Source organism: Typha latifolia, chromosome 3, assembly GCF_019914945.1.
Source record: "Typha latifolia isolate L0001 chromosome 3, TyphaL0001v2, whole genome shotgun sequence".
Taxonomy (NCBI): domain Eukaryota; kingdom Viridiplantae; phylum Streptophyta; class Magnoliopsida; order Poales; family Typhaceae; genus Typha; species Typha latifolia.
The window spans coordinates 2,824,798-2,848,959 of record NC_133088.1 but is presented as its reverse complement, the minus strand read 5'-3'; the positions used below and the strand labels follow the sequence as shown (position 1 = coordinate 2,848,959).

At 37.2% G+C, this 24,162-nt stretch overlaps 5 protein-coding genes and 1 long non-coding RNA gene across 13 annotated transcripts; 2 read left to right on the top strand and 4 right to left on the bottom strand.

The window, feature by feature from the left end:
* Positions 1 to 425: 425 nt before the first annotated feature.
* Positions 426 to 1,149, bottom strand: LOC140785049 (uncharacterized). The gene has a single exon (XM_073132750.1). The coding sequence runs from the start codon at positions 1,023 to 1,025 to the stop codon at positions 606 to 608; it is 420 nt and encodes a 139-aa protein (XP_072988851.1). The 5' UTR covers positions 1,026 to 1,149; the 3' UTR covers positions 426 to 605.
* A 1,053-nt stretch (positions 1,150 to 2,202) lies between these two features.
* Positions 2,203 to 5,697, top strand: LOC140785139 (uncharacterized). Of its 5 annotated transcripts, none has more exons than XR_012108391.1 (3): positions 2,204 to 2,422; positions 2,881 to 3,374; positions 3,505 to 5,697. It is a non-coding gene; the product is annotated as an uncharacterized lncRNA (long non-coding RNA). The 5 variants fall into 5 exon arrangements; XR_012108390.1 differs by having other exon boundaries at positions 2,205 to 2,565; XR_012108389.1 differs by having other exon boundaries at positions 2,207 to 3,374; positions 3,505 to 3,675; positions 3,799 to 5,697.
* Positions 5,000 to 8,842, bottom strand: LOC140785138 (uncharacterized). The gene is made up of 6 exons (XM_073132893.1): positions 8,632 to 8,842; positions 8,483 to 8,549; positions 7,748 to 7,855; positions 7,522 to 7,620; positions 6,530 to 6,655; positions 5,000 to 5,450 (listed from the first exon to the last, which is right to left on the bottom strand). The coding sequence occupies exons 1-6, from the start codon at positions 8,815 to 8,817 to the stop codon at positions 5,287 to 5,289; spliced, it is 750 nt and encodes a 249-aa protein (XP_072988994.1). The 5' UTR covers positions 8,818 to 8,842; the 3' UTR covers positions 5,000 to 5,286.
* Positions 8,843 to 9,228: 386 nt separating this feature from the next.
* LOC140784750 (uncharacterized) lies at positions 9,229 to 9,826 on the bottom strand. Its single transcript, XM_073132283.1, has one exon. It carries the CDS (start codon positions 9,790 to 9,792, stop codon positions 9,409 to 9,411), a length of 384 nt encoding a protein of 127 aa, XP_072988384.1. The 5' UTR covers positions 9,793 to 9,826; the 3' UTR covers positions 9,229 to 9,408.
* Positions 9,827 to 11,455: 1,629 nt separating this feature from the next.
* LOC140784925 (folate-biopterin transporter 1, chloroplastic) lies at positions 11,456 to 17,744 on the bottom strand. Of its 4 annotated transcripts, none has more exons than XR_012108337.1 (10): positions 17,366 to 17,744; positions 16,501 to 16,757; positions 16,259 to 16,323; positions 16,008 to 16,170; positions 15,064 to 15,212; positions 14,735 to 14,986; positions 14,002 to 14,170; positions 13,824 to 13,916; positions 12,554 to 13,116; positions 11,456 to 11,871 (listed from the first exon to the last, which is right to left on the bottom strand). XR_012108337.1 is itself a non-coding variant. In XM_073132555.1 (9 exons), the coding sequence occupies exons 1-9, from the start codon at positions 17,694 to 17,696 to the stop codon at positions 12,823 to 12,825; spliced, it is 1,773 nt and encodes a 590-aa protein (XP_072988656.1). In that variant the 5' UTR covers positions 17,697 to 17,744; the 3' UTR covers positions 12,419 to 12,822. The 4 variants fall into 4 exon arrangements, 2 of the variants coding, with proteins under 2 accessions (XP_072988656.1, XP_072988657.1); XR_012108338.1 differs by having other exon boundaries at positions 11,456 to 11,803; XM_073132555.1 differs by lacking the exon at positions 11,456 to 11,871 and having other exon boundaries at positions 12,419 to 13,116.
* A 3,618-nt stretch (positions 17,745 to 21,362) lies between these two features.
* Positions 21,363 to 24,147, top strand: LOC140783904 (FCS-Like Zinc finger 8-like). The gene is made up of 3 exons (XM_073131033.1): positions 21,363 to 22,074; positions 22,310 to 23,128; positions 23,891 to 24,147. The coding sequence occupies exons 2-3, from the start codon at positions 22,326 to 22,328 to the stop codon at positions 23,988 to 23,990; spliced, it is 903 nt and encodes a 300-aa protein (XP_072987134.1). The 5' UTR covers positions 21,363 to 22,074; positions 22,310 to 22,325; the 3' UTR covers positions 23,991 to 24,147.
* Positions 24,148 to 24,162: the final 15 nt, after the last annotated feature.

Here is a 24,162-nt window from a genome sequence, read left to right as displayed (position 1 = left end):
ATTTATAGAGTATTTGTGGGGGAGAATCACGGCTCCTCTTCGTATGCATGGCCATTTTGGCCACATATGCATCCATTGCGTTCCTTCGTAGGAAGCTTCCTGCGGTCTAAAATAATGTGGCTTCCTTCCTTTTACTTCTTCTTCTTTGAGGTTACAATTTGAAGGGGTTGTGATTTAAATCCTGATATATATTATATATTGTTCATGTAGTGTGATAAGCTATATCTTAAGAGACTAATCCTTCCATTGTTACTTTAAAAGAGAAAAGGAGACAAAGAATCAACCCTTCTAGTCTAGTGACTGGACTGTTGTGCACACCCCCAATCAATCATCCAACTTTTTTTTATCATAATCTACCAAAATGTTATAGGGAATCAATCACTTCATCGCCAGGAAGAGCACTGGTTATTGTGCTTTTAACACCATTGTATAATGTTCAGGATAAATTATTTGCCAATAACTTATTACAAACTAGGACCAGATAATAATACTGACGACATAGTTTTTTTTTTTTTTTAATGCAAAAAGGAGTACCATTTTTTGCTGTCGTGGAAGCAGGAATTACTGCAAATTGCGGTAATTAAAGCATCTAATGATGCCAGTAACTACTGTACAGCCACCAGCCTTCCAATTCCGCCACCAAATCCCCTGCTTCCGAAAACCTCTTCTTCCTCATCCCCCGCACCCTTGGGAACGATCACGACGAGCTCCCCGTCCACGTAAGCCGCCGTCGCCATCGCCGGAAGGGTGCTCGGCGGGAGACGGAACCTCCAGCGGTCGAGCTGGAGCGCCACCTCTCCACCGGCGCATTCGGCGCCGACCACGACCTTCGTCACCCCGGGGCAGATCTCGATGGCGTGGGCCCCGACCTCGCCGGAGATGCTGCCGGAGGCGGCGGTGAAGCGGAAGCCGTCGGGGTACTCCTCGACGGAGACCTCGAAGTCCGCGCCGAAGGGGAGCTCGAGGACCTTGGCGAAGACGTGGGGGAGGCGGAGGAGCTTCTTGGGAATCGGGTGGATCCGCATGATCGAAACCCTAACCCTAGAAACTAAAAACCAGAAAAGAGTTCGAATTGTGTGGAATTGGAGAAAAGCAAAGGTTTCTCCTTTCTCTTGCTCAAAGGAAGATGGTATCGGGAACTTTGATGGGGTGGTTACTTTATAATAACTGTGACAAATTATTACGCGCTCTTTTCAATATATCCCCCTCTAAAATGTCTTATTTACGGGTGCGCCTTTAAGTTCTTCATTTCCAATTGAAAAAGGCTAATTTACATTTAAAACCTATGAATTATTCAAATATTTCAAATATATCCCCCATTAAAAAAAATTTCATTCAAAATTACTACGTGAATAATATGCCACTATTTTTGTCCCCATTCGTGTTGAAATTTTCCTAATTTTTCACTCCAAATAAATATCAAGACATTTATAATATCTCCCGCTCCTCTTATTCTAATATTTTTCTCTCTTAATAGTTATTATTCTCAATCTCTCTTAATTTCTGCTATTTTCCATTCTCAAATTTTTCTCTACCTAATCCTAAGTTTAATGGTAATATTAATTGTAAATTCTCTTCTTCCTCTTTATCTGTTATAATTTCTCCTCCTTTTAATTTTTGTTGACGGCATAATCTTGTACCGAGTTTAAAATAACTTATAAAAATCTAATGCCTTGTTTGTTTTAAGTTCAGAAATCTCTAAACTAGTTCAATAACCAAATATTTTTTTATTTTTTTTATATCTAATTAATTTTACTCTTTAAAAAAAATCTAAGATTAACTAATCAAGTTTGGAGCTTAGTGTTATGTGTTATTTTTTATCTTTTGAGATATAAATGATACTGGGTAATATTAGTAGGTCTAGATGTAATTTTGCTATCGGGAAAAATAAAATACTGAGGGGCTTAGATGCAAAATGAATCGCTATTATCAGAGTAGTTTGGTTCGTACCAATAACTAATCACCCCAACGTGCAGTGAAATTATTAAAACCGCCATCCGATATTATTTGGGTGCTTTTGAAACTTTTATTGCTGCTACCGTCGTACCGTGTAGTTTGACTGGAATTCGATGGAAAAATAATGTGGGGGGAAATCGGCCGTCGAGATACGATCGGACGGGCAGGCGTAATCCACGTGGCAACGAGTGTTGGATCCAAAACTTGAAACAGGGGATTTGACGAGACAAACCGCACCGCGTGGATCTGCGTCGCGGAATTGGAGGGCAATTTCTCTCCGACATTGATAGTGACCAACGTCAAGGATCCACGTGGATGGTGGATCGAAACAACAAGAGAAGGATCAACCTCCTACATCCATTGCGTCCGTCTTATTCTCAAGTTTCTGTTGGTTTACCTCGGGTGTTTCCTAAGCTTAGAGATGTAGGGAATCCGTGCCTGGTCTCTCGTTTATAACACCTGCGTGGTTTGAAACGATTCCAACTTTGAAAATATGCTCTCTTATCTTGGAGTAGTACAAGTTGTCTGATTTTGGTGTGATCAAAACGTAGTGTTTCTCTAATTGGATTGGGACAACTTTGGCATATTATAATAGCAGTATACAATAAGGTTTCGGACAGTGCTGGATTTTTTATGCTGTCCTGTTGTTGTTATATTTGCACGCACTCTAGATGTTTGTTAATATGCCTCCATAACTTTTACCTTTCGAATTACATCTTTTGAACATAAGTATGTCTCGAATCCTATTATAAGAGTTTCTCATGTGAATATCAGACATAATTTATAAATTTTCATTATTGCAACATAATATGTTCTGCCTCTAAGTGAGTCATAAGCCTGAGTAAATTCTTTACCATCTTTTCTACTTGTGATTCATTTCTTTTGCTATATAACAACTCGAAAAGGACCATTTTGTGATGGCAGGTAAATAAAGAGCACTTGCATGAATATCTGGATATCTTTTCATGTTTATTCTGTTTCCATGGTATGCAAATTAATCATGGGTTCACTGAGAACTGGATTTCTGAAGGGCTTGGTTTAGGATAACAGACTTCAATTGGTGGGTGGTTCTACCCTCATACCAGGACATTTGGCTTATAATAATTATAGTGATCCTTGCGTTTACATGATAGTCAATCACCAAAAGTGATCTATTATGCTTTTGGGGCGAGGATACCTTCAGTATTGCAAATCATGAGGTATTCATCACCTATGAAGCTTCGATCATTCTATTTTTCTCTTTCTGTAGGCGTTCAAACTTCATAGAGAGTCTCAGGCATGGAATTCCACTATTTCAGTTGATGAACTAATAGAAAAGAATGATGTTGATGAGGATGATGTTGTGGATGACAAGAGATTTTTAGAACCCCAAGGTGTGGATCCAAAAAAAAGGTTGGGGTTTCAAAGGTGTGTGTAAGGTACATTGCTTGTAAAACTCTGCGAGATCTTTCTTTTTTGAAGTGGTATAAATTTGACTCTCATTGTTGTAAATTTGCTTTTCTTGTACATGCAATTGTTTGTGGCAAAATTGGACGTTCACCTCTGCAGAAAATATGGAGGACTGGGCGTACAGTGACTATATTTACTGTTGTAACTGGAGGAATGTATGACCAGAGAACTATTGGAGAACATTTTCCTAGGCCAGCTCAGTGGCACCACCGAATAGCGGTTCTGTAATGAACAGCTAGGTGCATATGCTGTTCAGCAATTAGTGAAGAAGTAGAAAATATTTACTTCCCCCCATCAACCTAATTATTTCATTATACTTTTTTAGTGAGTTTGCCTATATGGATATAAACAATCTGTCTGACAGTTCATTTCATTGTTGACATGTTGTTGCAGATTACCCACTATCGATAACTTTTGAGTCCCATTCAGTTCTGCTGTTTTCGTTGAGGGGGATATATATTGAGACTTGAGACTATAATGACAGCATCAATGGTCAAGTGAAAAATGTACCTGAGATTTGTGTCCGGCGTGACAGTATGTTAATTGTTAAGTATCTTCTCATATGCTTATTTGTTTTGTTTATGTAGTCTAGTTTCTATTTGATTTGCTTTCCTTTTCACTTTGCTTTGTTATTACTAGATTCCAAATGCCATGAATGATGTTAACAATATTAATAGTCTCTCAAGAGTATGTGTGAAGCCTCTAAAAGTTGAAAAGTTCAAAGCTAAAACATAGAAAATAAAAGAGAATGAATCCTTCAACTTCAACATAGGGATGTTAGAAGCACAAATTCTTAATAGAAGAAACTTTTTCATCCTAGAAATTATGAGGAAGAAAGTTAAATATTGAACATATCTACTCTTTATATCTTTCGGGATTTGTACTCTGCAATTAGGTTTAGAGTCTCTTCCGTAGGCTTCACTTGATTGTGAATGAAAGAGAAAAAAGACTGAGAAACGTTTTAACTGGAACAAATCATGGGCGATGGAATAAGCTGAAACTTGGAATAAAGTGGAAATGTTTATAAATTTACTGCTTGGATTTTTTTTTACTATCTGCTTCTTTCTTAAAAGCCCATTTGCTTGTTTTCCTTTGTGCATTTTGACGTGGACTTATTTTTTATTTGAAAGCAATACCACCTTCTCGCTTCTCCATATAGGTAAGATCTACTTGATTAAATCTGGGGATGGTCTGCCAGTCTCTCGTTGGATGAGCTACATAAATCTTTTTGTTGAATTTTCTTTTGATTTTGAGAAACAAAATTTGATTCTTGTGGCTTTGCGGCAATTTACAGTGGCTCTTATTATGCTACAAGGCACACTTTAAATGGAATCTAAAATTTACTTGTGCTCTTATCTCACATACCGGAAGTAAGGTATGAGCAATATATTATTGTATTTAGTTATTTACACTGTCATTTGAGTTACAGAACATGTGATTGGTCTACTCATTAATTTGCTAGAGCATACATCCATGCTTTATCAGACCAAATTAATTGTTTCAGCTTCCGCTAGGTTTTACAAATGCAAGATAGAGCTCAGTAGTAGGTTGTGGTCTTGTTGATGGAAGCCGCCAAGATTTGAACAGAGAACACTTATAAAATATGAATATGAGCCTCTTTAACCATACGAGCACAATAACAACAGCTTAGCGAGCCTCAATGTCAAGAGAACCAGTTGCCACGAGAAATTATGAGGTGATCAATATGACCTCACATTACAACCTTCCTCTCCCAGCTTAGAAACCTCTTTTGCAATACAGAGCAGAAAGATAACAGCAACTTCAGGTAAACACAAATCGAATAGTCAAACAGGTCCTTCAAATTCAAATCAAGAATAGGTTTCATGCATGAAGGTGAATGCTTTGGGTCTTGATTGGCTGTTAATTCATCTCTCCCTCCAGCTGAACGGCATCATTCTTCAGTTCTTGAAACTTATTAAGGAGGCTAGTCTTATAAGCTCCAATTTCAGGATACTCTGAAGAATTTAAAATGGAATCAACAATTGCAACTGCACCTGCCTGGTCCAGGAATTCAGCAGCTCCATCTGCAAATTCCGTGCATTTCGTCAACTTATTTTTCATCATAAATATGGTAGATTTTGAAACAGCATGAGTTTAGCTGAAATGCTGAATCATGTCTTAAATTATCTGCTTTCAGGTAGAATGGCAATGTTTTGTTGACATTTTTTTTTCTCTACCATAAGAAGGTCATTCGACAACAAAAGCAGATTTAGGGAAATTGTGTAATTCCTAGTTGGCAATGATACTCATGTTTGAGAAAGATATCCAGAATAGCATGGCATTCAGTGTATTGTGATCGTCATAAAAAACTAAGCATCTCACTATTTTCAAAAAGTTCATTTAAAAGGTCAACAAAATATAACATTTAATTTATTCTCATTTCTCATGAAATGCCAAGAATAATTATGTAATATAGCTAATGAAAATGTACTAATTAGAGCAACATAAATCATTCATATGTCTCTTTTTTTTTATACCACTGTAGATATAAATGTACAATCGTCACCACAATCATGTTCATCCCAAGCAACCAATATACATGGGCTGCCGATAGGGAGCATCACCAGTTGCATGAGTGCATCACTAATGACAAACTTGATTCATTTTGGGTTGAACTTGACCACCCAACATTACCTAATATGTGTTACAGTAACCAATTGTCTTTTTTCGTGATAAATGTGGACTGCGATATCCCCAATTTAGATGCACACAGTCAAGGATGCTGTGATAATTCTAGAAAGATCACATCTTTAAACATCACTCAGCAATTATATCTCATACTAAGATGACACCGGTGACAATAATTATGATCAAAGACTAGTCCCGAAATATAAATATGAACCACTACAAGCACTAAGCTTAGAAAGCTAGCTTGGTCAGATAAGAAATGATGTGCACAACCACTAAGCAGTCCCGTTGTCCCAACAATTTCAGGTTGGCTTTAGCGATCCTTCTTCACTAAGTCCGAGAGTACAAGAACAAATAGAAAGCACACAATAGAATGTCCACATCCTTGTCAGTTCACAAAAATCTAATTTTCATATTAATGCTGGCATCAAATAAGCAAGTAAGAGGTAACTGCACAAGAACTTGCAGGACTAACCTGAGTAAGAAAGAGCAACAAGAGCTTTCAGAGCTTCTTTCCGTGTTTTATCATCTTTCGCACCCTCCAGCATAGTCAAAAGTTCTTGAGCTCCTCCCAAGTCTACTACCTTCATTCTCCTTTCATCTGTAAATTTAGGAAAAAATGAAATTCTTTCAATGAAAATCTTAAGCTCATTTGCAAACTTAAATAAAAATGAGCTGCAAGTTCATTACCTTTATAATATATAGAATAGGAAAACATCTTAACATGGATTATCAGTGCAAACTGAGTGCCTCACTTCTTCAAGGAGAGAAGTTTGTAATTGGGTAAGCATGTTGGTAGTGAGTGATTTGGCGAGCTATTGGAGTCACTAATTGGGGAGTGTTAGCCCCATATTGTCTGAATCCATCTAACCTATGAGCTCATCCAATCAAATGGAACCTACTTCGCTTTTTAGGTATTAATAATAAGGAGAGAAGTTTGTATGGTTAAAATAATATTCTCATACAACTGAATAAAATCCAAAGCATGTAAGAGTGCAGAAAGTACGTATCCATACTGACAAGAAGAACAGAAAACATATTAATACTCTAAAAGGATGCAATACACCATACTGCAAAACGAATCAACCTGGATGCCCCTGTTCTCTTGAACAAAGGATCTTAAATATGTAAAAGTCAAAAAGTCCATATTGAAAAGAAGAACAAAAACCACACTAAAACTCCAAAGGATGCAATATACCATGAACTGTAAAACGAGTCAATCTGCACGCCCCCATTCTCTTGAACAAAGAATCTTAGATATGTAAAAGTCAAAAAGTCCATATTGAAAAGAAGAACAAAAACCATACTAAAACTCTAAAGGATGCAATATATCATCAACTGCAAAACAAGTCAATCTGGACGCTCCCATTCTCTTGAACAGAGGATCTTAGGAATGTAAAAGTCTAAAAGTCTATATTGACAAGAAGAACAGAAAACATACTAAAACTCTAAAAGGATGCTATATACCATCAACTGCAAAACGAGCCAATCTGGATGCTCCCATTCTCTTGAACAAAGGATCTTTGACATGTAAAAGTGAGATTGATTGCTGCAGTAGATTATCCCCTGAAAGCTTGACACATGACCATGTTCAGATTTTACAAGTATAAAAAGGCCACTATGATTTATTTTTTTAATATTAATGCTTCATAGTGAATACAGAGGCTTTTTTTTTCTACACAGAGTACAATACCCATATAAGGAAAGAACTGGTAACCAACAAGTCCTGCAGTTCCTATGAAGATAAACTTCAACACCCATCCTGCCTTCTTTTCAACTTCTTCCTCGATTGAAATATCATCTGTCCAGTATTTCAGTCCAAGTCAGCCATCTAGCTCAGAAAACTAACAATTTGAATACCGCAAATACACAGTATATGAATCAGATTGCCATATGACTGGATAATCCAGTAAAGTTCTCCAGCAAGGTAATTTTGCTTTTCCATTTTACAGGTTCTAAGAGATTTCATATTACTCCAAAATATAAGTATCTAATCACATAGCTATCAATAGCATCACTTAGTGTAACGTTAAAAGTTGATACCATAAACCCTGTAAGAACTGAATGTGGGATTGGTAACTTTCCAAACACTAAGTTTTATGATTAACCAAAACAAATTGATTTGCAAGAGGTTTTCTAGTGCCGATTTATCTTGCACATTATATTGAACTATTTTCGTGTTTCTCCTACTACCAAGAATTCCAAATTTCCTATAATAAAATAAAACAGAATTATAAATGGATCTTCCATATGTAAATCCTCTTTAATTTTAAAGATTATTTCGCTAAATAGCTTTTCTACGATTCTTCCAATAATTCATTTAACGAATTCGAAGAGTACACTCTTAACTAACGTAAGGCATCCAATAAATCCAGAATAACTTAGAGATTAAAAAAAAGGCGGCAATTTTGCTAATTCGTATCATTACCTCTCCCATGTAACGACGAGAACTGCCGCAACGGAGCATTCCTCACATCGCTTCTTCCGCCCAACACCTTCAAATGGAATCAGATATAGACCATGAGTTGCAAATCTAGGGTTCCAGATCCCAATGGCAGAGCGGAAAAGAAATCTTACAATCTCGACCCCGGACCGCTGCCGCAAGATCTCGGCCGTCGGTAGGGCATCGTCCTGCGGCCGTCGCGGGAGGGGTAGTTTTTGAATTACGGGGGTTTCTGGAGGGTCCCCGACGGCGCCGGAGTTCGGCAGAGAGGAGACTCTCCGTCCCCAAGAACGAACTGGACCGAATGGAAACCTCCGCATAATTTTTCGGTGTAAGTGTAGAATTTAGCGAAGGTGGGGGTATTAAGGGGAGCTAATATGGGCCTTATTGGGCCACATGGAGCCCATTAATGAACTAACTCTTTCTCTTATGGGCCAAAACTTTGTATATCTAATACCATGGGTCCATGGGTATGGCCCATTACATTTATTCAATTTTACTTTTTGCTTTTGATAATTTGTGAGCTTATATGTTATTTATTGACTAAAAATAAAGGCCAGTCCTTCTTAATATAATAAAAGATGCTTTAATCATCAAATATCTTCTAAAATATAAAAAATATTGTTCTCTATAACTTATTCTTTATAGTAGTTTATCAGAGCAGAGGGGAAGTTTTGAGTTCGAATTTATTAGACTCATTTATCATTTAAAATATAAAAAGTGAGAGAGAGAGAGAGAGAGAGAGTGTAAAATATAAAATATAAAATTTGATGAGTTATATTAACTGATCCAATATGGTATTCAAAAACATTGAGCATTCACACAAAACTTGGATGAGGTAATTTCATAACATCTTCTGTACATTACAATGAAAAATGCAGAAGATATTTAACAGTAATAGTTCTTAAAAGTTAAACCAGCTCAAAATGATGGCATTGACGACTCTCATCCCCTACTTGTGAAGTGCTGATTGACCTCCCAAACTTCTTTGCAGCAGTAGCTAATGCAGGCTTCGCCATGTCTCCAGACCTCCTCCTAAGCATCTGCCTCATCCCATCAGCCACTCTAATTGCAGGGTTGGACTTAATCTTCCTGCAGAATGACATGTGGGCTTTCATAGACTCTTCCACCCCATGGCATCTTCTTCCTCCCCTACTAATCTCATCTCTCACTGCCTCAGAGCAAAGCCCACATAGCCATTTCCCTTCAAAGTTGGCCTTCACACTGCTGATGTAGTCCTGGGTGCAGTCCTCTCTCAAACCACAGCATTCACAGTTCACTGAAGCTATCTCCATTCTAATGGGTGATGCTGAGTATTGTAGAGAGAGAGGTTTATATGGTTGAGGGTAGGAGAGAGAGAGATGAGCCATAATTTGCTCCATGTGCTGATGGTGAGATATCAGACAAGGTTAGTTGCGATACCTCATGGTTGGCATTTTCCTGGCATTTAAAACTGGATGAGGTTGGATTCTCTCTACCCAAATGCTATATTCTATTCCTTCTATTAGTTATCGCATCTTGAGGGGCAGTTCGTTGGTGGTGTTTGGCTTGGTTTGAAACTTTGAATGCTAACTTTTTCTTCTGGGATTTTGCCTCGTCTCGTTGAACCTTGTTTTGGTTTCAGCTTCTCTGCTCAGTTCTCTCTGGTCGTGTTTGCTTGCAAATCACACAAATGGCTCAAAGAGTGGAAATTAAGAGAGAGAAAAATGAAATTAGGAAGGAAAATTAACTGCATTTATAGATGCCTGATGCAATTGAGAGCTTATTAACCCACAAGGTTTACTGACTCTCCTAAAGTAATCATGCAGGTAAGACAGAGTACCAAGCAGTCTTTAATTACTCTCCCTAAAGTAAACAGAGGAAAAAAATATGTCTAATGTAAGGTTGGTGCTTAGAATCCTTACAAGCTATATATTAGGTTAGTGTGCAATGATCTCATGATTAGGAAGTGATGATTGGTACTTGGTTTGCTGCTACCTAACGAGCTTCTGACTCTTTTTAAAGTACAAAAATTTTCAGGAAGCCACAATGTGAAGACTGAAGAGAGCTTCAATATATAAAGTGGCAGGCTGGCAACCAACCATAGCCTCCCAAGTGTCCGGATACAGGAAATTTCCTGCCTTCTTGTTTGGACTAAATCCGAGTGCCTTGTTGTCTGCGCACAATTGGCCCACGTGGCTTGCATGTTTACAACTAGGCTTTGCCATGTCTTTCTCGTCCCTGTTGGCAAACTTCCTCGCTCATTTGGACAGGCAGGAGGATGGCTACGTATCAAATGTAAAGATACTCTTGAGAGCTTGCTCAGCTTGGCATCCATGGAAGAAGCCCATACGACATTAATACGCCAGAGATACACGTGGATCCCCTCTGTCACAGTCCTCAGTTTGGGTTGGGCAGTCATGCATGCACGGGTTCATCTCTGATCCTCTTTGCTTGTGTGATGATTGACTCGTTTGGGTATCAGAACAACCAACCATGGCTTTAAATTGACAGGCTAACTAATTTTCAGGAGAGGCATATGAATAGCTCATAGGAGGTTAGTCTCTCCACTGAAAGATTGCCAGAATTATGCAACTCACTGTGTTTTTAAAAAAGACTTGATCTCTCTCATCTAACAATGAAATGTAGTTGAATGATTGTTGAGGTGCTTAGAGTTCTCACCATAATCATATGAAATTGGTGGAATATATTGTTAGGTGGGGAATTATTCAATGTCTTCACATGCACCTGCACATGCTCATATTCTTCCAAAAATGAGATTGCAAGCAACTCACTGACTCAATCATTGGCCAGCTTATAATAAGATCCAATAAATAGATCCATAGTATTCTGAAACTCAAGGCCCATATCATCATTGATTGTCCTACCCATATCTCTCCTATAGGTTACAAACTGCCACCAATAAGTAGATATGTTACTTCTATTGAGAAATTAAACTTCAAAGTTCTCTTGAGAGAGTGGACTCATCAGATGTGGGGTCTGAGTACAATTGCATGAATAGGACTGTTCACCTGATTCAAGAGAAGCTACATCTAATAGCCAAAGGAAAAAAAAAGAAAAAAAAAGAATACCAAAGTCTTGAGTAATGCATGCATCAATCTTGTAAGGCATACAGTTATTACATGATAATGACATAATGTGAACATCAATATTGAGGCAAATTGCTGTTACATAATACCAGGCTGCCGTCAAACTTATTTTCATCTTTCAGCAACAAGCACTGACCTTTAACACAGAATAGATGGGATCCTTCCTGAGAGATGAATTAAACACTTGGTACCAAATAGTCATGATGATAAACTTAACCTGCTTGATGAATAACATATAACTGCTGTTATAACTCGTGAATAAGTATCCCCTTCAGGCTGCAGTAGCTGAGGATAAAGAAATAAAATGGTTTAAAGGATCTTATATGCCACATTCATGATATATCAGCAGGTACATTGGCATTGTTAAATGTAAAGATTGACAAAGGAATACTATAAAAGACATAAGATGAATGTGTTTGTTAGTCACCCATCCAACAAGACAGATTGTTCCCACAAATGTAATAGATAAAACTTTTGTTGATAAGATTGCAGGTTAATGAGAGGTATAAGTTTGATTGTCATTTTTGTGAGGAAGTAATGCTCCAATGCAAGACTCCTAACAAAATTCTCCTCTGACGTCACTTAACACAACTGCACCCTATCACACTTAGTTTTATCTCCTCATTCAGTGTGTTTGAGCCCTAGAAAGTAATGTAGTAGGGTCTAGGTACTATGGTTTCTTTGCTGGAAACAGCATTCAGGCTTTAACAGTATGTGAGCACTTGAATAAAACGGCAGCCACATTTGTAAGATTGAGAATCACAAATTCCTTCCTGTGGATAACTTTCATAATCTTATAACCCTTCAAATGCATCTGAGGTGAAGAAACATATAATATGTAATCCATGTGATGAGATTTATTATTTCATTTCCATGTCAAGGTTAGGTTAGAACATCAATCTATTACACAGATGACAAAAAATTTCTCCTCTACAGCATATGGTAAATTTCAAGTACGTGTACTTGCCAGTTGGGATGGCCTTTTTGATATTGTCCAAGAAGCATATGACTATTGTACATGGGTCAGCAGTTGCATGAGCTTGGTCTCTGAAACAGTAGTAGATGGAATGTCTTGCATCCTTAGAAAATAGGCATTCGAAGTTCCTCTCTGAGGCATGGAACAAAAGTAGAACTGGGGTGCCATATCAGATTGCAAGATGGAGGAACTCACTCATTTTGAAGGGAGACCAACATAAGACAGGTCCCACTTAAATCAATGGAGATAAAGATGAAACCTCAATTTGATTTTGCCTGTTCGAGATCCCTATCCTCAGCCTCAGGATTTTCTGCTGGAAGAAGACCGAGGAGGGGCAGAGGCAGCAAAGAGCTGAGATTGCAGATAATAATTAAAACAGCTAAATTGCCAAAGCTGTCTCTGGTGACCCCAAGAAACTGGGTCAGCCCAGCACCCACAAGACCACCAGTGACACTTCCCCCATTTGATATAGACATTAGTGTAGCAAAAAGTGTAGCTTCCATTCCCGGTGGACATAATCTGGCAGCTAATACTAAAACAGGCATGAAAGAGGCCTACAGTAAAATTCAGTGTTAGAGAAAATGAATAATTCTGCAATAGTATAAAATAAACCCCACCAACATTAGAGGACAACATAATAAAAACATTCAAAAGCATGCCTAATGGTTTGGAATAATATAAATATATTATTGCCAACTAGCACATCACCTGAAAATACAATGCAGTTGTTGAAAATGTAAAGAAGTAAAGACTCTAGAGCTTTTCTTTCTTCATAAAAACATTCTGGCAGGTCTTCTATCATATATTCTTATTGTTTTCCTTCTTCTGAAAAAGTATATCCTTTTCAGTAATACTTGACTTTTTAGATATAGATATAACAGTGTGTGGTGTAAAAGCCATCTTGCAAATTATGGGACATGTTGGCGTAACCTTAAAGGATCTCATTAGCACAAACTTACTTAAACATTAATAACTTTAAATATAGAATGCATATATATACAAATTTCAAGAAATAAACTAGAAGAAAAATGACTTCTGAAAAGCATGTTCTCACCCAGATAACCGTCTGACCATATACACCCCAAAAGAGAAGTTCTTGTGATTGAAAAGGCAAAACAATATCCATTGACACGCAGAATTCTTCTTATAGCTTACATACAATGTATAGTATATGTAACATGTAGAGTAGAGATCATAATTATCAGATGGAAATTAAAAAACCTTTTCTACATAAATTTCTAATTCAACTAATGTTAGTCACCTGACTGAGGACTGTTATAATCAGAGAATCCCCAATGGAGAACCATTCATCACTTATGCCAAACTGACGATTTAGTCCAGTGACAAGTAAAACCTGAGAAAGTAAGACCAGAATTAGCTTACAAGAGAAACATGAAGTCCCCAATCATCTAATATTCTAAAAGTCAAATGAATAGCACCTGTGTCATTCCAAGGGCAGAACCCACAATGGTTGTCAGAAGAAATATCTTCCTTAAAGGAACTGTCTTCAGGAATCCATTATACAGTCCAACGCCCGCCAAGGATGCCACAGACGTAACAAGTTTAACACGCCCTAAAAATTCTGGAGTAAATCCAAGCTTATTTGTGCTGAAAACCATCAAATAGACAGATATAAACATTCAGAAAATATCATGCGTTTAAAGTGCAAGAAGTAGGGCAAGTTGCAAGTAAGCCATATATGCACAGAGAAACATAATGATAGGGAAAATTAACAGGTCACCTTATTGACAAGAAATGAACCGTAGTATTCTGACACTCAAACCCTAAAAGATTCCATCGTGTTTACCATTTAGAAATACTTAATTGACAACAGAATCTAAGAGAACATATTTCTCGGGATGATTAATCTAAGCCAGTCTTCACTGAGTAATACAGAAATGATCAGGCAGTCACTTGTAGTTGCGCATCTTATTTAATACAGAGCAAAAGATAACACATCAATATGTTCATTTACAATTTTACATAAGTTATAAGAATCCAACCATACAAATTCTTAAATTAGGCACCAATGTTGATTGCTGAAAGTTCATCCAGAGAAAACCAACCGAAATTTACCTCATCTAGAACCAGTAATATGGTAGTAGATCGAATACCAAGATTTTCAAGGTACAATTGGGCTAAGTATAATGCTAGTTATGGTAGGGAACATACATAAAAAAGAACATGGCAGAGTCTGATTGTGGTGTTGCTTGCCAAAGGAATATAAATAGGGTGGGCAAAAATATTTCAGGCTGCCTCACTGCAGTCCACAACTGCATGATATGCTGCTTGGTGCTTTCAACAAAACCTGAAGTAGAAATTGATGGCTTATATCCTCCTGAAGATGGCAAAGCCTGTTCATTTACAAGCAAAGCAACTGCGGATGTCATCAGGGGTAGGAATGCAGTAACACCAAAGACAAATCTGCAATTAAAAAAAAAAAGAAGAATCAATAACACATCATGTCGCACATCAGCCTGAAGCTTCAGTATAGAACAAACCTTACTCCATAAGCATCCACCAGAGAACCACTAAAATATGCACTCACAATGCCTCCAAATGCTGATGATCCCCAACAAAGAGACTGAAGAGATCCAGACATGCTTTGTGACTCTCCACGAGCCCTTTCAACAACCATAGAATCTACCACCTGAAATATATATCTAAGTATATATCTCAACACTTTATGAAAGTACTAAGAGGAATGGAATAATAACAAAAAGACTAACTAAAAAAATGCTTTTCGAGTTCTGTAGCAAACCCACGTATCATTCCAGCATAATTCTTTTGCAACCCTTGAACAGAGATTTAGAGAGGTTACAGTCTAGCATCAGTATTGATGTTGCATTTCCGAAAAAAACTTGGAAAAGTAAGTTGGGAAAAATATTTTAGCTTAAGACTCGTGCACTACTAAAGTACGAAGTTGGAAACCAGAAAAGCTGACCTACGCTTTTGACTGCTAAGGCTTGGTTGGTCAATTCAATAGTGTTATTCAACCTTAAACTGAGCTGAAACCAAGTCGGCAATCACTTTGAACTGTGATGTGCGGCTCACTACAGTAGTGCAGAACTTTGTTCAAAAGAGAGCTACTTTATCCTATGAACCAACTAGCACACAAGAGAGGTTAGATGTAGAACAAGCATTAAAGCAGCAATGAGGTTCTTCAATGAGATGAGCTTGAAAGAGCCCCAAAACAGGTTATTAGTGTACAACTCTGGTTCGTTGCTGCATTGCATCATGGGGTGCATTGAATATTTATCTACTTTCACCAAAAAAAGACACGTCATCTTCTAAATTCTAAGCATATTATTTATGTAAAAGGCATGAACATGAGAATAAAAAGTCAAAATTATGTTGCAGCATTATATGTTGTCTGTGAAAGTATTGATTCATCAAACACCAACATAAACAATAGCAGTTGGAAGGAAAACTAATAAACACTTACAACATCTGAAAAGGCAACTGAAAGAGATCCAAGAAAGATACAGAATGCTGCATCATACTTGCTGTCAACCATTGTGGCCATCAAGCTCCATGAAAGCGCTCCAAGAAGACCAGATAGAATGAGATATGATCTTCTTCGATAGCCAAACAGTGGGATAGAGTCACTGAAATCAGAAGAACTTAATGAAAGGCACATGACCAGAGAGAATGCAGAAATGTTAAAAATAAAGATATGGAAACATCTAGTCAAACCTGATAAAACCATATAGAGGCTTGATCAACCATGGCAAGGAAGAGACACCAGATATAACCGCTGTCTAATTTTTAAAAAGGAAGTGTTTGTCAAACGGCGCGAAAAGAATAGGCGAATAGAGTCAGCATGCTTGGTCAATATGAAAAGGTTTTAAGAGGGAAACAATTATATGAGAGTGCACACATGCAAAAACAGATGAAAAATGAATGGAATACCTGAAAGACAATTCATAGTACTATACCTCTGCTGGATCAAGATGAAGATTGTCTTTTAAGTAAAAGCTCACAGCAAGCCTGGCAAGTCCCAACACTCCTTGCACAAAATAAACAATAGCAACAGCAAAATTATCCGCTGACAAGTCAACGCCGAAGCATAATGAGCTTATCCTAGGCCTGCCCTTTAGTGGACCATTTGTACTATATTGGTACTTTCCTCCCTTATCTCTAGGAAATGCCTCTACTTCAGCTAAGACTGGTTGACTCCTTGATGTTGAAGTACCTGCAGCAGATATCTTCACTTAAATCAAAACTAATCCCACCGCTGTTTGCACTAACAAGAATAGTGAAAGTCTAAGCAGATATCAAACAAGATCGCACCGCTTTCTTGATAGTAGATACTCAGTTCTTATTCTATCTTTCCTTCCATTTCAATGTCCACCTCAACAATTTAATATCAGCAAGACTTAATTTCGCACATACTGACACATAATTGTCTCAACATGCTTTCATAACGCATGGCAAGTCTTAAATAAATATATGATATTTTCTTCTAATTTAAGGAGTAGATGACAGTAGTGTTACTCGCCAGAGGCGCTTTCCATTGATCCTCCTGTTTTAATCCATAGCAATATAGATCCTCAGCCTATATTGCACATCATTCTTCTCTCTGATGATCCGATTTACTCAAATTGCATCCGTTACACTCAGTTCAAGAAGTACTTATTATGAGCTATGATAATGCATTCCCTGCCATACTGACAATTAAATTGCAATAAGTAAAACCCATTGATCTTTCGGAGTAACTTGAGACTACGAGATAATTAAAGCAAGAGCAAACCCTAAGGAAAGGATGAGGGAGAGAGAGAGAGAGGAGAAGCTCGAATTCACCGCTTCGGTACTCGGAGTACGGCATCTCGATCTCGCCACCGTCCGGATCGAGAGGTCTCATCACTGCCTCCTCGTCATAACCCTCGCCGCTATCCTTCCGGCGGAGCGGCGCGAGGCGAGCGGCGGCGGAGGACGCCATGCCTTCCCTCTCCGGCCGGCCACGTCGGGCTCTCCGGCGGATCCTGGAGGCGGCGGCTCGGCGGCGGCCAGCGCAGAAAGGCCGTGGCGGGAAGGAGGAAGAGAGAGGAAGAGGGAGAGGAGGAGGAGCAGGAGAGGAGGGAGGAGAGAAGAGCAGGAGAGGGATCACGGGATTAAATAAGGGGGACGCCATAGCGAATTTTACTCCTCATAAGTGGAGGTGGTTCCTCTTTTCCTTCGTACCAAATAGTTCTGGGTATCTTTTTATCATGTGTCCCAAAACAGGTCTTCTAGAACGTACCCAGTGTCTCTTATTAATTAGTTAATTTGTAGCAAACCGCTAGTTTATTTCCTACTTCCTAGTTAAACCAATATATTGGATAAATTTTAGTGAAATTTCTCAACAAAATATATAAATATATATATATATACTATATTTTATTTGTAATGTCTTAAGAGATACTATTACAGTTATCACATAGATAAGTTAACTTTAGTTATAAATTAATACACACGAGCAAGTTATATAGATCAAAGTAAAAAAGAAAATTAGAAAAAAAAATTAGAATCAGATTTTCAAATCAAATGGAGATAATTTTAGGTAATATTTTTTTTTTATTTGAGAAGTAAGAAATTTGATTTAGTATGTCAGATATCACCAGGATAAACTTAGATAATAATAATAATAATAATAATAATAATAATAATAATATTATTATTATTATTATTATTATTATTATTATATTATTATAAGGCTGATAACTTGGGTAGAAATTTGGAGCTTTAGGCCCAATTACAATCCCAGGCCCAAGAGAAGTTTAGGCTTCAGATTGGGATTAGGCCAACATCCAGTAGGGCCCATCTTGGGTTCAAGCCCATGGGCCATTTGGACTTAACATCGGTTTAATTGGCTAATCTTTCTCACATAGTAGTCAAGAGACTTCAAGGGCAAGGGCTTGAGAAAAAAATTCAAGAGAAATGATATTTATAGAGCAACTTTTTATATTGACAAAAATACCCCTAAACTTATATGATAGTAAGATAAGCCTAAAAAGATAAAGGTTGGGCATAACGTCATTTTACCAACCATATCGTCGAAAGTAAATTCTTGCTCAATAAATATCACTCGTAAAAAATTAATGTTGTCGCATAGAAAGTAACTAATGTATTATCCTCTTGATAATTTCTTAATAAATTTTTTATTACATATCAATACTAACTTCCAAAGAATAAAGGAACTATGTTTGCTTTTGTTTCATTAAATGGAGTGGTACAGGGATTAATTTCATATCCAAATAATGTGAGATTATTGTGTAATAATTATATATTTCGAATTCAAGTGGCACTTATTTAAATTAAGGCAATGTTAAGTTTCCACTTCTTAAGAAAAAAAAAAAGAAAAGAAAAGAATTGTCTTACTTATATGTTTACTATTGGCTGCATTAACTTTGTGTGCCTCATTTAAGCTGTGTTCTTCCAAGTCTGTGTGCTTAATTATGCTTTAATTTTTTAACTAATCTACCCTATGTTGTTCCCTAATTCAAAATCCATGCATGATGACAGCATCCATTACTAATTAAAAAAAATTACACAAACTGATGAAATTAATCCCAAGAGAGTATGTTAATACTTAGGCATTACATCTTATCGGTCTCCGCTAAATAATCAATTGACTTAAAAACTTAAATTTATCGCCCGCTATCATTATTAAAATATTTTCTCGATAGTGTGCGTTGGGATAGAGGGTGGCGTAGGAGAGAAGAAAGTTTTGGAAAAGTTTGATAGATAGGTGAGATTGACAATAGTTGCCAATTTATACAGTCATTGGCATGCCTTTTTATGAGTTGTGTGATGCTTGAAGAAAGAAAATGGAAGACAAACATGCATTAATGATCAGTATGTCTTTTGTCTCAATCATAGAGAAGTACTTGAGGTTAGAGAGATGCTGTTTTTTTCTTTTCACTTGTTGCATCACAACATGCAATTTGGCATCTCTAGTGAAAGCTACATCCATTTGGTAGGATATGAAGGGGGCCATGAACCCCCTCAGCTAATGGAATATTGATGCATTTGGATAGGTTGAGCAAATGGGCTTTCAACTCTTTGCAACAGTAAAGGGGGGAAGAACTTTGAGCAAGCTTCCATTTGGTTGAAAGGATGTGGTCTGGCTTTGAGAAGGGTTTGGATGAGGTTGGTGGACTTGCAATTGATTCATTCTATGTAAAGATTACTCACTATGTGGTTGATAAATCCAAGAGGAGGAGTTTGATTGAACAAATGGGTGTTTTGGAATCAAGTGGCAGATCAATCAGATGAAAGTTTTTTTTTTTTCTTTATCAGATGAAAGTAGTTTCACATCAGACTCTTATAAAGTTGGCATTTGCCAAGCATGGAAGCATATAAGTTTTACTTTGAGGAGATTGATTCAACTTTATGATTCATTTTGTTTCATTCACTATTTTAGAATATTGGTAATAATATATTACTTTTATTAAGATTAAGGATAGTCTGATTTTAATTTACTTTTCTATACTTCAAATTTAAGTAGTTAATCTAACCAATCATTTAAAACTAATAATAATTTATTGGCACTAATATTTTCCGACATGAGTAAATTATTAAATAACTAACTTATCCACATTACTTTAAAATCAGATTATATTTTTGAGTAAATTATTAAATAACTAACTTATCCACATTACTTTAAAATCAGATTATATTTTTATAAAAATTATCTAGTCGTTTTATGTCGCTATAAACGGTTGACTAATAGCAACAATTTAGTCTAGGCCAACAAAGAATTAAGTGCATAAGTTTAAAATAGATAGAGGTAAGTTGAAATGGGGCTAAGCCATTAGGGGTAAATTGACTAAATTCCCTAAGACTAATCATGGATCTTTTGCGAGATTATGCTATGCCAGATGATCAAATTAAAGTGGGGAGAAATAAAATTCAAAGTAGAAAATTACTATCACCAGTATAATGGTTAATATATTATATCAAACTATATTGGCAAAGAAAATCTAGTGAATTCAGACAAAGTTTTCCATCGACTTCGTTGTAATTCCAGTGAATTCAGACAAACACTGAATCAAACACAACAATATTTTACACAGTAAAAACATCCACAAGTGGCAAAATGAAAGTTTAAGAATTTCCTGAGTTCAATAAACACAGTGAATCTTTTCAGTCAGACATCTGGAAGTGACAGTTAATGAGAAAAAAGAACTACTTGTAATACAATTGGCAATTGCAAGTAGTAACTTTTAATGGTGTGCATATACTTTCCTAGATGCAAAATATAATGGAAAGCATCCACAAGTAACCAAGAAATGGATGTTAAAGCTTAAACTAATTAATCAAGAGTTTGATGGACTTGTGACATTTTAATTGGGTCAATATGTGAGGTTTTTTTGTTAAAAGAAAATTATGAGGTTCAATCAATCGAATGAAAAAAAAATTAACTTTAACTTATTATTATATATTTTAAATTTAAGTATTTAATCTTCTACTGTCCGTGACAGTTAAGGAAGATGTAGAAAACTTACTTATCCCTATAAAGATATTATCTAGTTTTAAAAATGGTAAGAATAATTTAGTTATTTAGAGACCTACTAAAATCAGTCAGATTATAAAGAGATAAACTATAATTTGCTCTTAAATTAGGTAAAGTGAAAGTTTTATTGGATCAACTACTACCTATTACAGTGCCATTTATGACTACCATAAATATCCATGGCCCTTATCCCTATCCCTATTACACGAAATCATAGTAGAGAGGAATCATCACCCTTCCATTAAGATAAATATTAAGATTTAACTACTACTAGTAGTAGAGATAGAAAAGAAATCTCAAGCTACACTTTGATAGAGAAAAGGTGGCCATTTAATGCCTCTTCCAATGGATTGATAACAATTACTTTACTACTTCAAAACTAGTGAAGATACACTGTAAATAAGAAAGAAAACTTCAAAGAAAATTTTGATGGCGGTTTAAGAAAACCACACCTTCTCTCTCTTTCTCTTTAAATAAGATCTCTGTTCCGCTTACCCATGGGCAGCATTAGACTCCACTTAGGTTCTCTGGCACCCAATCCTACTCTCCCGTAACCGAGAATCTTTATCCACAAACCCACGCCGCAGGTGTGAGGAAGGGGAAAGGAGTGATCTTTGCGGGTTTTTCGTTGTCAAGTTGAGATTTTGCGATCTGGGTAGTTATTATTCTGGGATTTGTTTTCCCTCAGATGAAGTGAGGTTATGTTGGTTTGCTTTCGAATCTTTTTGGATGAGTTGGCGAGTGATAAAAAAAGAGAGGAAGAGATCACCAAAAATACGGTTATCACCTCCTTATCCCGAACAGATCGTCGTTTCTTGAGGATAGCTCTCTACTATTTTCGGATCATTTCTGTTTTTAGACAGTCCGAGTTCAAGATTAGTCCAGCATTTGTTCACCCTGGAGCTCATTTGCTTGCTTTTTTGAGTTCTTAAACTTGCTGATGATTAATGGAGCCCTTTGGAAGCATGCTCTGCTAAACCTTGGCTTCTGCTGATAATCCCAAACAAACTTCTTGGTGAGTTCGTATTTCTCTTCATTTGTCTCTATTTCAGCTGCCTTAAATGTTTTCTTCTTCATTCTTCTTCTTCTTCTTCTTCTTCTTCTTCTTCTTTCTGGTACATTTTCTTCGTCAAAAGAAGAAGAAAGAAAGGGAAGAACATCTCTTTTCTTTTCCCTTTTCCTTTTGGGCCCTCTTTTTTCTGCGTTCAAAGTTTGTATGTAAAAAAACTTCTAATTCTTTTGTTCAACAGTGGAAGTGAAGATACAATGGTGTGGAAGAGATCAAGAGCAGTTGGGAGCAAACAAGGCCTGATTCCTAACCCTTCTGTTTCATCTCCCACTGGAAACCAATACAAGTACAGACCCACCTATCTCTTCCCCTCTTCAAATCTTTCCGTGGGCTTATCTGACTGCGGTACTGCCATGAGTCCAACCTCCACTCTAGAAGCCAAGCAGTTATCTTCCCTTGGGAAGCCCTTGTTCTCTGATAGGAACCCAAGGAAGCTCCCTTGGGTCAATGGGAACTCAAAAGCCATTGGGCTTGGTCTTGTTGATGCTCTTGAGACCAATGAACTAGAAGAGAAGTCCTCCTACCCAGAGACTAGAATGGTGTTACTTGGGACACAGCTCAAGATCCAAATCCCCTCTGTTCATGTGAACTCTGTTTCACAAGTGGAGTCTCTGAAATCGCCGATCGAATTTGGTGTCAGGAATAAGGATTCTCAACTGGCTATGCTGTCGCCCGCCCAGAGATCTTTATTTGCGTCGGAGAATTCGGTGCCAGAGGCAGTGCTCTCTTCTCGCAGGGTACTGTCAGGGTGCATCACTGAAGAAGAAATGGAGCTCTCGGAGGATTACACATGTGTGATTTGCCATGGCCCGAAACCGAGGACTATTCACATCTTTGACAATTGCATCATTGAGAGCCATGACGATGCGTTTCTTGCTCTGAGGAAGGAGAGTATGGTTACTGAGGATCATGGAGGTTGTACGTCAGATAATCTTCTCTTGGGCTTCTGCCATGCATGCAACAAGAAGCTTGTGAAAGGGAACGATATCTTTATGAATAGGTTAGCATTCACTCTCCGAGTTCCATTTTGATTCCTTATTACTTAGTCTAAATTATGTGCCTATCTAATATTGTCAGTAGTGTTCTTATTCTCAAATTCGTGCAAATATGAAGCTCAAATGCAGATATTACTATCGAGCTGTTCTAAACTGTGATATATTATTGATGAAATTAATTGTTCAGATTAGTTGATCAGTACCTTGAGAATGAGACAAAAAATTAGTTTCATTTAAAAGTATATTCAATCTTCCTTGTGATCAACTCCTTCTTTGTGTAATGCACTAAGAATAAGTACTTTAATATGAAGATTGTGATGTTTTGATTCCCTGTGGCTTTCATGATGAAGACCATCCATTACTGCTATTTTTTGTCACATAAGTAGCAGTGTAAAAAATCCAAATCCACTAAACTATGTCCCAGCTATTTGTTATCGGGGTCCCACATCGCAATTTGTCGTTCTAAGTGGTCCCCAAGGACCCCAACCCCTGTCTCAGGCTTCCTTTAACAATTAAAAGTTTCTTTAATCTTAATTGAAAATGTTATAGGCTTGATGCTTTGAACTTGGGTGGTTTGGCTAGCATAAGCCATAGAAATTGACCTCCTCCGTGCCATTTTTCCCTTGTAGATGTTAGAATTCTTCATGCAAATAGATGATGATGTACCTATCTTTCCTTCGTTCCATGTTATCGTTCAAAATCACTGCTCTTCCACTTGGTTCTTAGAACGCGTTGAACTGAATTGTGTGTTTCTTTGCTTCTGACAGAGGTGAGAAAGCTTTCTGCAGTAGTGATTGCCGGTACCAGGAGATGCTCTTTGACGGCGAAGGAGCTGAGGAGTCACCAGAATCATCACCTACGCTATAAAAGTTTCATCTTCTGCTGTGTTTTGAAGCCAAAATTAATAGTTCTCCTCTTTCTTTTTACCTCTTGTGTAAACTCCATTTGGTTATCTGTGAACCAAAAGGATGGAAATACTCTGGTATTGACTATTTACGCTTGGTTGAGATTGACTGAGTTCAAATCTTTGTGCTGTACT